The 14,565-nt window shown below is 40.5% G+C and overlaps 1 protein-coding gene across 1 annotated transcript in view; it reads left to right on the plus strand.

Moving 5' to 3' along the window:
- Positions 1-14,286, plus strand: part of LOC101860781 (cytochrome P450 2J2) — a 17,396-nt gene extending 3,110 nt beyond the window's left edge. Inside the window, exons 2-7 of the mRNA XM_005090201.3 lie at positions 2,401-2,531; positions 3,364-3,563; positions 4,799-5,457; positions 6,982-7,170; positions 8,154-8,299; positions 12,774-14,286. Of these exons, the coding sequence (XP_005090258.2) occupies positions 2,401-2,531; positions 3,364-3,563; positions 4,799-5,457; positions 6,982-7,170; positions 8,154-8,299; positions 12,774-12,954 (1,506 nt within the window). The 3' untranslated portion in view covers positions 12,955-14,286. The remainder of the gene's footprint in view (positions 1-2,400; positions 2,532-3,363; positions 3,564-4,798; positions 5,458-6,981; positions 7,171-8,153; positions 8,300-12,773) is intronic.
- The last annotated feature ends 279 nt before the right edge of the window (positions 14,287-14,565 follow it).

The following is a 14,565-nucleotide window of genomic DNA, read 5'->3' on the forward strand; positions in this document are numbered from 1 at the left end:
AAGAGGTGGAATTTGGAGACGGAATTGCCCACCATCAGTGACTGCAATGGCCGAATCGCACACAAGGATAGGCCTATATTATATACACATATGTACAATATAAGCCAAACTTTGTCGTATTTTCTTCTTCGTTATTCTTTCCTCTTCAGGCCGCTGGGATGTTCTGTCACTAAGGTTGACCTGGACAGGCAGGGTCGGAGCCCCGCCTCCTATATGATCTAATTTGAGACGATGGGAGCGTAAAAACACCTACATATTTTTAAAAAAAATTCAGACCAGATGCTGTTTTTAGTACACGCACACACACACACACACACACACACACACACACACACACACACACACACACACACACACACAGGCACACACACACACACAAAATGCCTTCTAAATAGCATGTGTTGTCAAGTTATACAACACCCAAAAAACAATAACAGCAACAACAAACAAACAAACAAAAAACTCTAATGACCCACGTAGTGGCCTCTTGACAGTGAAATGTGAACTTAAAACCCAGTTTTAGTTTAAAGTTTTCAGCGAGTGGAAGAAAGCTAAAACTGAAGGTTTAGAATAATGAGCAAAGCGTTTCTTATACACGAGAGTTCGACATCTCAGGGGCTAACAAAGGGGAGTATTAAAAGATATGTTTGGTCAATCATTACAGCGCTGAAATCGCTCTGCGTTCCTGGCTCGGCCAGATAGAATGTTGTGTTCATGGAAAAGAAAGGTAGAATTCTATAAAAATAACCTTCCGTCAATTCCCCAAACTGAAAGCATTGAGGAGGGACGGCTGTTGAGGCTGAACGAAGTTTCAATACATCGAAACGAATAAAGACATTCTCCCATTCTACAATCGGACAAGAGAGACTGAATGCTCTCACATTTAAATTGATCCACAAGGACATCATTGACAGCACCCCCGACTTCGTCAACAAAATTTGCTGCAGCAAAAGAACGAAGGGTATACTTCTTGTTCATGTAGATTTTGTCCCAACAAGTAGGATGAAGAATACATCTCATTTACCACCTGCTTTAAGTTAATTGTGCACGCCCACTTTTTAGACCCACGAGCCGCTCGCCCCTGGAGACTATTGCACTTTATGGCGAAGGCCCAGGGCCCTTTGTACATAATATGACTAAAAAGTTAGAACGGAAATCTGACTGAACAATCTCGTTTAGAAAGTTGTCGTGAATACAAAAGTATGAACTGACACGTTATGTACAGGCTGATCCCCCCAAAAAACTTAACAACTTTTTTTCTGAATATCTTGCACAAAATTTGTACTAGAATGTTGCAATTTGGAACTGATATAATTCATTCAAAAGAAATTTGTTTGACATAAAATTAATAAAGAAGAAACTTATTTTTTTAAAACGGAAATCGCTTTTATAAAAACCACCTATAAATGCAAAATGCAACAATTTTAAAGATCTTGTAAGAAAAGTCATAAAACGATTGGTTTGTTATTTCCTTTCCTTTTATTTATAAAATCTAATCTTTCAATCCCTGTAACCTTTAAACAATATTTCTTTCTCCTACAGAGTTAAAAAAACATATTTTTTAAGTACTGGAATTTCACGCTTTTCAAGACGATCGAGGAATCATGAACACGTTGCTATCCTCTGATAGCTTCACGAACGGGAAAATGAGACAGTCGTAGATGAAGATTTGCCTTGAGAATGCGGATTGTTGAGATGTAGGAAAGTCATTGGTGCAGACATCGTCTACGGGCAGACGTCTAATGGGGCTCATCTACTGAATTCCGCACCCTGGTGACGTTTAAAAGGGTGCGAACGGAGTGTGTTTGACCTGAAATGGCCGTTTTGTTTGGGAATTTTTAGTTCTGATTCTCTACAGGTCCTAACTGATGGACCATTTTCACCCTTGACATCAAAGAAGGCCTTAAGGGCACTCTGACATAATTTCCGTGCCTTGTGCGAAACTTACAAAATGAGTTGGTGTTGAGGAAATGTTCAATACAAAAAGCTCTTTGCTAGCATGCTCTTCACTAATCTTAACCATGATCTCAGCAGGCAAAAGAAACTTGAGAAAGACTATCTGCAAACTTCTTTTGGCCTGTTAGACTACTGTAGCTTGCAATACGGCGTAATCGTTAGGATTTTTAGTGATAGGTCTAATGCGAACTAGTGCGTCACTTTACAAAAATGGGGACATAGCTGATAATGGGTTGTTTTTTTACGCGCTATGTAGAGCAAAACTATTCTGCGGATTTATCTAAAATGAATATCAAACAAATTCCTTTTGACTTCTACATGTTGTGTCCAAATTTGAACCGCAAAACTTCAGTGTGGGGGAAATTTTTTTTTTTCAAGTTGTAAATTTTTGGTGGATCACCCTGTATATTATTATGTCGATTTTTTAAACATCTTTTTTTTCAGATGCTGGACTGTCTGTTTTCCTCTGTCAGCTCGACAGGCGTAGTTCTTCTGCTGTTGGTTTTTCTTTTCACTATTCTATGGATATTTACGCCTAAAAATCCTGGAAACATCCCACCTCAAGTTGGAATCAGGTGAAGAGAATATTCTGTTACGTTACACCCTTCATGAACATGTTACCATGACCCCTCCCCTCACAAAGCAATGTGCGGAGGAAATAGCCCCCCCCCCCCCCAAGGTTTCTGCTCCAAATAAAACTTTTAAAAAATGATTAAGGAGAAGTCTATTCATGAAGAAAAAGCACCGAGACCAGTGGTCCTGAATAAATTTCAGTTAAAGGATGCTCCCAAGGAGTAATTTAACAGACATTTTACAAGCTACTTATAAATATGCTACCTAAGGAAACGTTTCAATGTTATTATCTCATTGGTCTTGAAAATATCCCAGGCTCATCCTGGGCGGGCATACAATTAATATTGTCTTCCTCGTCTGCTCAGATTTTTGCGCATTGCCCGTCTAGTAGCTTATCTTTTTTTTTTCTTTGAGTGAGCAAATTGGTAACTGAATTGTGGAAAAATCAAAAGCAGAGTGGTAATTCTGAAAAACCCTCAATACCCCCCCCCCCCCCTCCCAACGTAAACGTTGTCTGGTAGTCCCGGATACCGAGTGGTTCCGGAATACAGGTTTTATTTATTCATTTAAAAAAAATGAATACCGTCAAACAGTCTCAAGCCGGCCAATCTCAATGAGACGGTTTCGAAATGGATGGCCATTGGGTTGCATTAAATAAGATAATCCGAGCTTAAAGAAACAGCTGTTTCAAAATCTAAATTCTACTGTAATCTATTGATTGTTTTGCTTGTCAAAATAAAGAAAATCATCCTTATTTATTCGTAGTTGAAAATGTGATCTTTTTTTTTCTTTTCTATGTCTTCCTCTCGCCCTATTTTGTTTTCTGGTGCAAAGCCTGCCTTTTTTAGGACACTACCACCTCCTTGACCACAATCCCCGCAAACAATGCATGAGATGGGCTAAGCAGCTGGGTGACATCTACAGCTTTTACATTGGGCAGAGACTCGTGGTCGTTTTGGCCAGTCATGAAATCCTAAAGGAAGCCCTAGTAAAAGAGGCACACGCTTTTGGACATCGGCCGGTCACTCCTGTTGGTGAGTCTTGACGTTGGAGAAAGTGTGTGTGGTGATTACGATTTTCCAATGGAATGGATTTTTGTTGTTGCTGTTTGTTTGTTGTTGTTTTTTTGGTAAGTGTTTTAGGGCGCTCGAAACTGTTTGAGGGCATCGCCGCGCCGGACACAATAAACATTACCAGTTGGTAGGAAATTTTTAATTTTGCCCCGGTTCTAGCCGAAGCCTACTCTTATCGATTTTGGACCACCAAGGGATCTTTAACGTTGGTAACTTGCACACGGAACCTCCAGGAGTTTTCACCTTTTCCCGAGAAGGCTATGTGTTAGATCTTACCTACCATAAGATTAGGGGTGTGGCTGAAAGATAGCTGTAAGAAGGAGCCAAGGAGTAGTGAGGGGGCAAAGGAGGTGAGGGGGTAGGGGCAGAAAGTGGAGACGAAAGCAGACGACAGAACATTGTTAGAGAGCAGGAAAGGGTGTGAAAGGAGAAAATTTAAAGAAGAACATTTTCCGTCGCTTTCTGGATTCGAACCCATGACCTACTGAATGAGAGGCGAACACCTTAACCTCTAGTCTCTAGACCACGATAGCCCCCTGAATTCAGTTTGGAGACGCCGGCCCGTTAAAACAACAATGTGAACAAAGAATGGAGGCTTTGCAGCTCATGTTAATGCTCTGGATAAAAAGAAGGCACTATGGGGTTCATCCAATATTCCAACAAAGTGATAATTTTGGCGACCACCACCACCTTTGTTTAAGAAATTCTGGGTGACGAAGAAAAGTGTGTAGTATTGGATATCTGGTTTATAGTACAGATGCTTTCTCTTTTCTACAGCAGCGATTAGTATAAATTCATTGGTGAATGTGGATTCCATTTTTGTTTTGTGCGACACTTGTCTATACACGTGTTCAAAACAGCAGACAATGAAAAAGCATGGGGCCAAGCTGGGGGACATTTTAGTGCTGCACGTACTAAAATGCTTCTGGATAAAAAAAAGGACCGGAAATGAAACCCACTGTGGCGGCGATGCAGAGAGAAAGAGACAATCCAGCTCCCACGTTTGTCGTACGGAGAGGTCAGCGGGTACAAAGCTAGAAACGTCTCCAAACCGGATAGCACTGTTCTTGCACTTTAAGAAGGTTAGCCCTCTACAAAGCGGTGCCCGCCTGAATTGAAATGGTTTTTACATCTCTAAACTATAATAATCATACACGTTGATGATTTTCATTTTGTTTCCATTTCTATTCCTTTAGGAGAAAAGCTTGGGCGAACGGACGTCGGACTGACCCTTGCTAATGGAGCGAACTGGAAAGAGCAGCGGACCGTGACAGTGAACATTCTCCGGGAAATGGGCATGGGCAAGGATTTGCTGGCGGACAAGATCAGCGAAGAAGCCGAACATTTCTTGAAATATGTCAAAGAAGAAGTCGGTGGAAGAACAGTTGACCTGGATTATCCAATCACGTTGGCTATATCGAACATTATTTGTAACATTCTCAAGGGAAGCCGTTTTGAGTACGACGACCCTTTCTTTAAAGAGATCGTAAGGGACATGTTTGAGAATTTCAAACTTCTCCAAGCCATTTCACCCACACGGTACTTTCCAATTCTTCTGCTTTTGCCTGGCGATTTGTGGGGGTCCAAAAGGCTATTCAGAAATTTCGTTAACGTAAAGGAATTATTTGCAAACAAATATATAAAAGAGATTGAAGCAGGCACTCAGCCAAATGCGAATTTCATTGCTTCCTATTTGAAAGAGATGCAGTCAAAGATGGATCGTGGTCAAAAGACATATCAGGACAAGAACCAGCTCCTCAACATCATCATTGATCTATTCAACGCTGGGACGGAAACAACGTCCACCACTATTAAATGGGCACTCGTTTACATGCTACGAAACCCTGAAGTTCAGGTAAGAATACACACACACACACACACTCTCTCTCTCTCTCTCTCTCTCTCTCTCTCTCTCTCTCTCTCTCTCTCTCTCTCTAACCAATATCGCCTCTGACGCGAGGCGACCCACACCTCTTTCAACCACATACAGGGTGTTCCAAAAAAAACCCCACTTTACAACTTGTTTTGTAAATACCTTCCTCCATACTGAAGTTTTGAATTTCAGATTTGGGCATAACGTTTGGAAGCCAAAAGGAATTTGTCTGATATGTATTTTAGATGTCCATAGAATGGTTTTGCTCTACATAGCGCATTAAAAAAACCCAACCCATTTTCAACCTTGTGGCCATTTTTATAGCATGTCGCACCAGTTCGCATCAGGCCTACTACTAAAAGTTGCAACAATAGCACCATATTGCGAGTTACAGCAGTCTAACAAGTCAATAAAAGTCTGCAGATATTATTTTTCCCAAATTTTGTTTGCCTGCTTAGATCATGGCTACATTTGGTAAAGAGCAGAGAGCTTTTGTATTGAACATTACCGCTCCACAAACCCACCATCCCTGACATTTCGTAAGTGTTCTAGGCACGGCATGGAGAGAATGCTTAGGTGCCCTCAAGACCCTTGGCGTCACTTTTAGGTGCTTTTTTCTTTTAGCCGTTTCCGTTTTCAAAACCATGTGTCTTCTTCGTGGAGTTAATATCTAACAAATTCCTTTTGAATGAATTATGTCTGTTCCAAATTACAGCGTTCTAGAGCAAATTTTGCGCGAGATATTCAGAAAAATAGCTGTAAAGGTTTTTTTTGGATCACCCTGTATTATTATACCTCGACTTTTTAAAGATAGATGACAGTTTTTTAAATCGAAAGCTGAACAAATGAACAACGTTTAAGTTTAACTTAGGTGATTCAGGTAACTCTGTGTTTAAAAAAAATAGTAATAAAAATTAATTAAAACATTTAAAAAATAAATTAAAAAAAAATCAAAGAGTGCCTCATTTCACCATGTCGTCACACACACACACACACACACACACACACACACACACAAACAAACAAACACACACACACACTCACTCTCTATATTACAATGTATAATACATACTTAACAGTTCCTGCTGTTGCTGTTCACTTTCTTTCAGAGTTTTTAGTTTTTCTCACCCCTTCTTTAATCGCCAGCTTGAAATTAAAAACAAAAACAACAACGAAGCAAAATCAACAAACTAGTCTATCATCTATGTCTCATTCTCTGTTCTCGGGGACAACTGCTTCGTTTGAAGTAAGAGCAGTAATATGTAATGCCGAATACAAATTAAGAGGATGAGTGCTTTTTGTTCCTACTGTTGCGTATTATGTTTTTGGTGTCGAGGTATTTTCAGAGCGAGTTTTTCTTCTTCTTTTAATCAGAGTGCCAAGTTTGCCGTTCCCATGCATGCACACGTTGAGTGGCCAACATACACATGGTTGACATCTTAAAATAATTTAAAATTTTTAAAAATGCTTTCTTCAAACCATGTCTTACTCTTGTTGCATTAACAGGAACGAGTGTATAGAGAAATAGAGGAGCACGTAGGGCTTGAGAAACGCCCCACGTTACAGGACCGACCCAAACTGAAGTACTTGAACGTTGTGATCATGGAGACTCAGAGGCTGGCCAGTATTGGACCCTTCATCGTACCACACGCATGTAGGCAAGACTATACATATCGCGGCTACTTCATTCCTAAGGTGAGTCAGCAGCAAGAGTTGTCTGTGTGGAATTACAATGTATTTACAGTCGAGCACAGATAACTCAAACACGTCAGGGATTGACAGTTCGCTACCTTAGAATTAAAGTTCTATTTGACATTTTGGCCTTTTGAGTTACTAGATTTAAGACCATGAGATCACAAACCAAGTAATGTTATATCAGCTCTACCATAATCGTAAGATTATTCGGAGTCGTTATCAGATCAAGATATTCAACTTCAAAGGATTGCATTCGAAAAAGCTTGACATGTTGTGAAACTCAAAATTGTTGACGTCAAATTTCTCAAAATTAGGTAGATTCTAGACCCACTAAGCAGATAGAACTTTGTAATTCTAAGTTAGCGACTGTGTTATGACGCAGTGGAATCAAGCGTTCGTCAATTTTGGGGCAAGTAAGTGGGGTTACCATATAGTATCGTCTTAATACTCTTAACCTGTTCATTTGTCTTGCTTTCAATGAGAAAAATACCCATCTGTCTTGAATAGATGTAGAGATATTTGCGATTGACGGAGGAGGGGATTGCTTGGTTTTAGAGGTAAAATTAGCGAGAAAGTGGTCGCTAAAGTTAAGTGACTTCCAATGCTTCAGAGTCCTAGTCCTAGGAAATTGCAAATTAAGATTTTTAGTGTCTTAAATCAACATTTTCCAGTACAATTCACACAGAAATGTGTTTTAAAATGGACATAATCATGAAAGGTGTTCAGCCAAAATAAGAAAACTCGAAAAAATTGCCGAACTGGCAGACAAATGCCGGTTTCTTCTCAACGTGCGCCTTTTTTCACCACGATGCCTCACTTTGATACATGATCCGTACTTCGGGTAAACCGATAAAAAATAATATAAGAGCTTATCAATCTTGCGGGGAATGGCAAATTGTACGGCGTATATAAGTGATTGGTGCCTGTTTCCCCAACGCCGAGGTGCACTCTCGTCACTCTTTGCTTCGTACTACGATCCACAGGGTTCGGTCGTGTTGCCATTTTTGGACAGCGTTCTGCACGACGAAAAAGCCTGGGGTGATCCCATGAACTTTCGACCGGAGAGGTTCTTTGACGAGGAAGGCAACATCGTGAAACCCGAAGAGTTCATCCCCTTCGCTGTGGGCAGGTAACCAGGTCTCCCCCCCCCCCTCCCATTACAGTGGCAGCCGCATTCAACGAGGTCACATTCAACGAGAAGTCGGCTCCAACGAGGCAATCGTTAATCCCCGATTTTTTCCTCTATATCTCTTTGTAAATGTACGTCGGCTCCAACGAGGTTGCAAACAGACCGAAGTCGCTTTCAACGAGGTCGCGATAACCAAATATGTTGTAAAAGCAATCAGCGGCCCCTAAAGCGAAGAATGTTTATCCTTTCTCCCCATGTGACGTGAAGCATAAGGCCCATCCTCGATCCCTAACACATTGTATTGCTAGATCTAAAGTGCCTCGTAATATGGACCCCAACGCCAAGAGGACGGGCGGGGGTTAGCCTAAGTAGGGATGAGTGGGAACGCGATGGGGGCTGTGTGAAACCATCTCTGGTGAAACTGGACGAACTCTGGATGGGTATGTCTAGATCGAAACCTTCATTTTTTTTTCTTCCCATGATCAGAAAATCCAAGCCCCCGCCTTCACTTTATGTAGCTAGATCTAGGCCTAGATGTGAGAGGGTACGTTTCCCGACGAGAAGTGTTCTGGAAAAAAAATGTTAATGCAGAAATGACGGTCAGAACACAGCTTAAACTCACGCACATTGATGCTGTTTGAGATTTTCGTCATCAGGGGGAACAACTGTTTTAGTTACATGTACTGGTATCCGTACATCGTGTAATATTATACATGTAATAACTGGTCTCCTTTCTTAGCCTCATTCACGTTCAACGATAGGTTGGATCCAACGAGGACAACAAGCCGGTCCCGGCAACCTCGTTGAATGCGACACTCACTGTATTTCTTACAGGATCTACTCTACACTAACGTTCTGAACGGGAATGACAGTCTAGTGTATGACTTCCATGGAAAGTCAGTCAGTCAGAGAGAGAGAGAGAGAGAGAGAGAGAGAGAGAGAGAGAGAGAGAGAGAGAGAGAGAGAGAGAGAGAGAGAGAGAGGGCACTCTGATGTTACTAATTTACATAATGACTTGTACTAAGTTGTACTGTAGTTTCGTTTCCAGTGTATCAGTAACAGTCAAACCTTCTTATACCGCCAGCCCCGCTTACCACCAGGTGTTGCCGATGTACGAAAGGGAACGTCTATAAACACAGCATTTATTCCGTTACACTAATTTTTTATACCGCCATCCACAAACTGTTGTGCGGTTCTTGTGGAAACTAATGTAAATTTGTCCCACTTTACCGCCAGCGAAAAGGTAGGCCAACACTTTACAACGGCACCCACACAGTGGCTGCTTGATACATGTACATGTAATCTCTTTCGCACACACATCTTTGCGAGCTCGGCTTATTTACTGTTCCGAGTTCCTAGCGCTTGTTGAATTTCTCCGGATTTGCATCTATTTTGAAAATGTTATACATGTACAGTGGAACTCGGATTCAACGAGAACTCGGATTCAACGACATGAGATAGATTCCCCGGTTTTTTTCTTCTTCTTTAAAATCAATAAAAAATAACCCGGATTCAACGAGCAACTAAATCAGCGAGCTCGGATTCAACGAGGTCGCTTCCACGGTGAACAGCCCCCGCAGACGCAGCTTCGCTCATTTTTCTTCCAGAACGAACTTTATCTATCCCCGGAAACCACCCATTGCACATGCATCGTGAGCCATTATTCACTAAGCCGATTGCATGCGACAAATCAGCGGCCTTTTTTCATACAACAAACACATGCGTTGTTGACACGCGCACATGTCTACTCTGGCGTGTGTCGGGGTCAGATGGGTAGCCTGCATGTGTGTGGCTGTGTGTGCGTTTGGGCACTAGCGGTCCGGGCTTTGAACGTCACAGATACAAACGCGTCACAGTCTTTTTTCCTCCTCGGCAACAGATCACTATTACGATGATAAGCTAATCTTGACGTTGATCTACATAATGATTTGTGCGCTGGTCTATGGAATAAAAAGTTGCCGTATGCTAGGCTCTACACAGCGACACAACTGTTTGGTAAATAATCGAGATGACTCAGGCGTGTGCATTTTTGAACGAATCGGGTCTTTTTTTTTTTACACAGCTCATAATATGCAGGCATTTCAGGCGCTACTTGTGACTTCTATTTAATTTATATATTACTTGCTTAGTGCCTGTAATTATCTACACAAAACCTCATTTTTGCTATAACGAACACTCGGATTCAACGAGATTTTAGGTCAGGCCCGGCGACCTCGTTGAATCCGAGTTCCACTGTAATTGATTTAGAAAAACCTGGGCTACTTCGACCAATACTAATAATTAATTTTTTTTAACCCCCCCCCCCCCCCCAACAAAATAGGGTTGAAAATTTAAAGTCGTTCGGAGAAACCTTAAAGGAACTGTACCAACTCAGCCTGTCAGCAAATTATAATGTATCTAGCGTCGCCAGATACATGTATATGTACACATGTATCAGCCCAATCACCTAAAGATAACGGGCGCCCGTAAGTCTTTTAAAAATTTATGTTGTGAGGACTCATGCTCACACCAACAGGATAGGTCTAGGTCTAACTAGATCTAACGCGAGGACTGACGAGATAATGTGTTAGGTAAAAAACCCGTCACATAATATACAGCCTAGCTCTTCTGATCTTTGTTTCTTTCTTACTACAGCTAGAGTTGTAACTGTAATTAGTTGCTACTTATATTTTTTTAACTTTGAGTGGCAATCGGGGCAAGAAAGATCTAGATGAGGTAAGACTGGCCATAGTTTGTCTCTCCAGTCTCTACCACTACTACAATACAATGTACCAGTCTTCCACTAGTCAAGATGGCAATCGATGGTATCCCGCTATACCGCCAACTTTATGTTATTCCCAAGCCCAATGCAGCGGTATAACTAGGTTCGGCTGTACGTACATAAATCATTCATGTTCAGGATGAGGGGTTCGAAAGAATGACATGAATAATTTTTATTAAATCTTGTTCTGTCTGTTTCTATCCCCGCCGTTTTATGCAAGAAAAATTCTGAAATTATGCAAAATGAGTCCAAAAACGTGAAATTATGCGATTCTGTTAATTTTAACAAAGAATGATACATGAAAATAATCAGAAATTATGCAAAAAAAAATTAAATTTTGCTAAATTATGCAGGGTGCATAAAACCACGGGGACAGCTTTTCACACCTGTGTCAACACAATTTAGAACATTTAGGACGCAGGCTTCCGACCCTGCCTGAGGAGAGGGTCAACCCGGGCTAAGAGGGATACAAATACAACATCCCAGCAGAAAGACAAAGATACTCGATAAAAATGTTCTGCGTGCGTGCGTGCGTGCGTGCGAAAGTGAAGGTGAAGGGCGTATCCGTAACACCACAGACGCCGGAATGACGTGTATGGAATGTCTCAGCATAGCGTAAAGCGAGCCTGTCCATGTGATCCATATATATTAATTATTATTGAGTGATGAACTTGATCAGCATGCGGACGTCTGAATCCTTTTAAATTATATCTGAGATTGGTCCGGATAGGTGCCAGTCTTCAGAATTTCAATTTCACAAACAAAGAAGAACTTGATGCTTTCTTTCTCACTTGCAGGAGTAGGCCAATGCAATGCAATGTTTGTTTAAAATTTTGTATATATGTATAAAACTGAGAGTTTTATGGTACCTGCAACACTAGTATTAGGTCATATAAAAATGATATATATACATGTATTTAAGTTTAAGTGCTGAAAATTACATTTTGAGGTGTTATGTTACAAGAGAGTAACAAACATAAAAAAGGAGGAGATAAGGGATGAATCTGATAGGACAGATGTTTGATAGGAAAGAAGGAGAAAACCACATCAGAGCACCCATCAACCACTCGCAATGTTTGTTTTCTACACGAATCTCACGTGAGTGTTTGACGGTAAAACATCACTACTGTGCTATGTCATGTAATTTGATGTGATACAAATACAATAAAGAAAAAGAAGGTCCAGCTGAACTTACTTTAAACAGCCAGACACAGATAACATAAACAAGGAAAACTTAAATCACGCACAGATTGAACAATTTGCCATTCCCCGACTGATATATCTTTAATTTTTCGGTATCGATTGACCCAATTTAATTGTATGGATGTGTCGAACACTTTGTTGTCAATCCTCTATGTGTTTGTTGACTTATTCGTGCTCGACGTGTACATTGTAGGCCAGCTTACTACACTCACTTCTTTCAATATTTTGTTGCAGTCTGTGTGTTTGGAAAAAAAGTGGATGGTTGGCGGGTGCTCTGGTGAGGATTGCTTGTTCTTTCCAAACATCTATAGTCCTTATCTCCCCTTTTTCTTTTTTATGTTTGTTACTCTCTTGTAACACCTCTAAACTTCTGGTGCTCATATGACCTTATGCAGTTGTGAGCGCCGTAAACCTCTACTAAAACTAAAAATAAGTGCAGCCAACTCATGTTGTAACATTATGAAACATTTCTTTCATACGTTCCCCCTTTCATTTGGCTGTTTCCTATAGTCGTGCGTGTTTGGGCGAGAGCATCGCTAAAGCAGAACTCTTCCTCTTCCTGTCCGCCATGATACAAGAGTTCCGCTTCCTGCCCGATCCCATTTCTGGACCCCCTGGATTGGAAGAAAAAGTGGGACTCACTCATCACCCTGTGCCCTTCCGCCTTCGAGCTGTGCCAAGAAATCCTTAACAAGAACATAATAATATGTTGTCAAATTACACATTCTTCTACAATGCATTTGAACCTTTGGTTTGTATGTAACATTAGCCCTGAGTTCTATCTCCTGCATTATGTTCTGCTTAGCTATGGTTATTGATTTTCCATTGCTCTCTTTCCTTTTGTGCTCTAATTCTGAAGGTTGCTTCAGGGGGAAAAATGTGGTGTAGGTGGTTAGGCGTACACAGCCATCGTTCCCATATTTAGCTTTGACTGATTATGAATTAAAAAACCCAGAGGGAAATACAGTTATCATTCATAATATATATACAGTCTAGCATGCACATAGCAAAATTGGGAAGAAATCTTTTCGTTATCTATAAGTTTCACTATGTACGTGTTTTAGATAAAAAGATTAAAATGCAGTTCTAAGAAAATTTGTTGGCTATGTGTGTGCTAGACGTACAAATAAGGTCTTCACTGATTATAACATATCGACAATAACTGTCGCTTTGTAACTCACATGAATCATGTCTTAATATAGGGCATGTTTACAGACTGGAAATCATGAAATAGGCCCTACAACACTTTTGGAAAACGCATGCATGTACTGTTGTATTCAGTTTTCTGGCACGCTTGACATTTGAACATTTGCAGTGTTTTTCTTTGAAAAAAGTAGGCTTGCCGTGTATTCATGAACTTAACACAGTTGACAACTGTTACAATTGATATACAGATCTGTGAATGATTCCTCAAAAGTTTCAAGTGGTTAACAAATGGACAGCAGTTAGGTGCTTCCCTGCCATATATAAATATAAGAGACCCAAGTTCGATTCCTGAATAGGCAGAGTTTTCATTGAGTATTTTCTTTCTGTTGGGATATTATTTTATCCCTCTCAGCTCGGGATGGCCCTGACAGACAGAGTCAAAACCCGCCTCCTAAATGATATAAATTGTGTTGATGGTGAGAAAACATCCACTTAAAACTGTAAAAAATTTTTTGAAACATAAACAAAACAAATTTTTTAAATCCAAATAGACACACAGGGCATCAGTAGGTACAGCCCCTCTGCAGATTGAAGGAACAGCCCCTTGCAGAAAACAGTTACACATCACAAAATGTGTCGTAGATGGTTACGATATTGCAAGTCTTCCTTTATTTCACTCAATGTAGTATAATAATCACATGTCAGTTTTAAGCATCTCACGGATTTTTCCCACATAAAACAGCAACAACTGACTGGTTTATTATTTCCTTCTTTGTACTTGTTAGATTTTCTTTGAAGGTGTACTACTCACAGTTTGATAAGAACTGCATTGATTTTTTGATGACCAAATTACAATAAAAATAGACTATCTTCACTCTGCTTAATATCTCAATTACTGTTCTTCGCAAGTGACATACAGTGGAACTCAGATTTAACGAGCTCGGATTCAACTAGAACTCGGATTCAACGAAAGAAGATGGATTCCCTGTTTTTCTTATTTAAAATCAATAACAATAACCTGGATTCAAAGAACGCTTAAATCTGCAAGCTCGGATTCAACGAAGTCACTTCCAGGGTGAACAGCCCCTGCAGACGTGGCTTCGCTCATTTTTCTTCCACAACAAAATTTATCTATTCCCGGAAACCATCCATTGCA

This window comes from Aplysia californica, unplaced genomic scaffold (genome assembly GCF_000002075.1).
Source record: "Aplysia californica isolate F4 #8 unplaced genomic scaffold, AplCal3.0 scaffold00013, whole genome shotgun sequence".
In the NCBI taxonomy this organism is placed as follows: Eukaryota; Metazoa; Mollusca; class Gastropoda; order Aplysiida; family Aplysiidae; genus Aplysia; species Aplysia californica.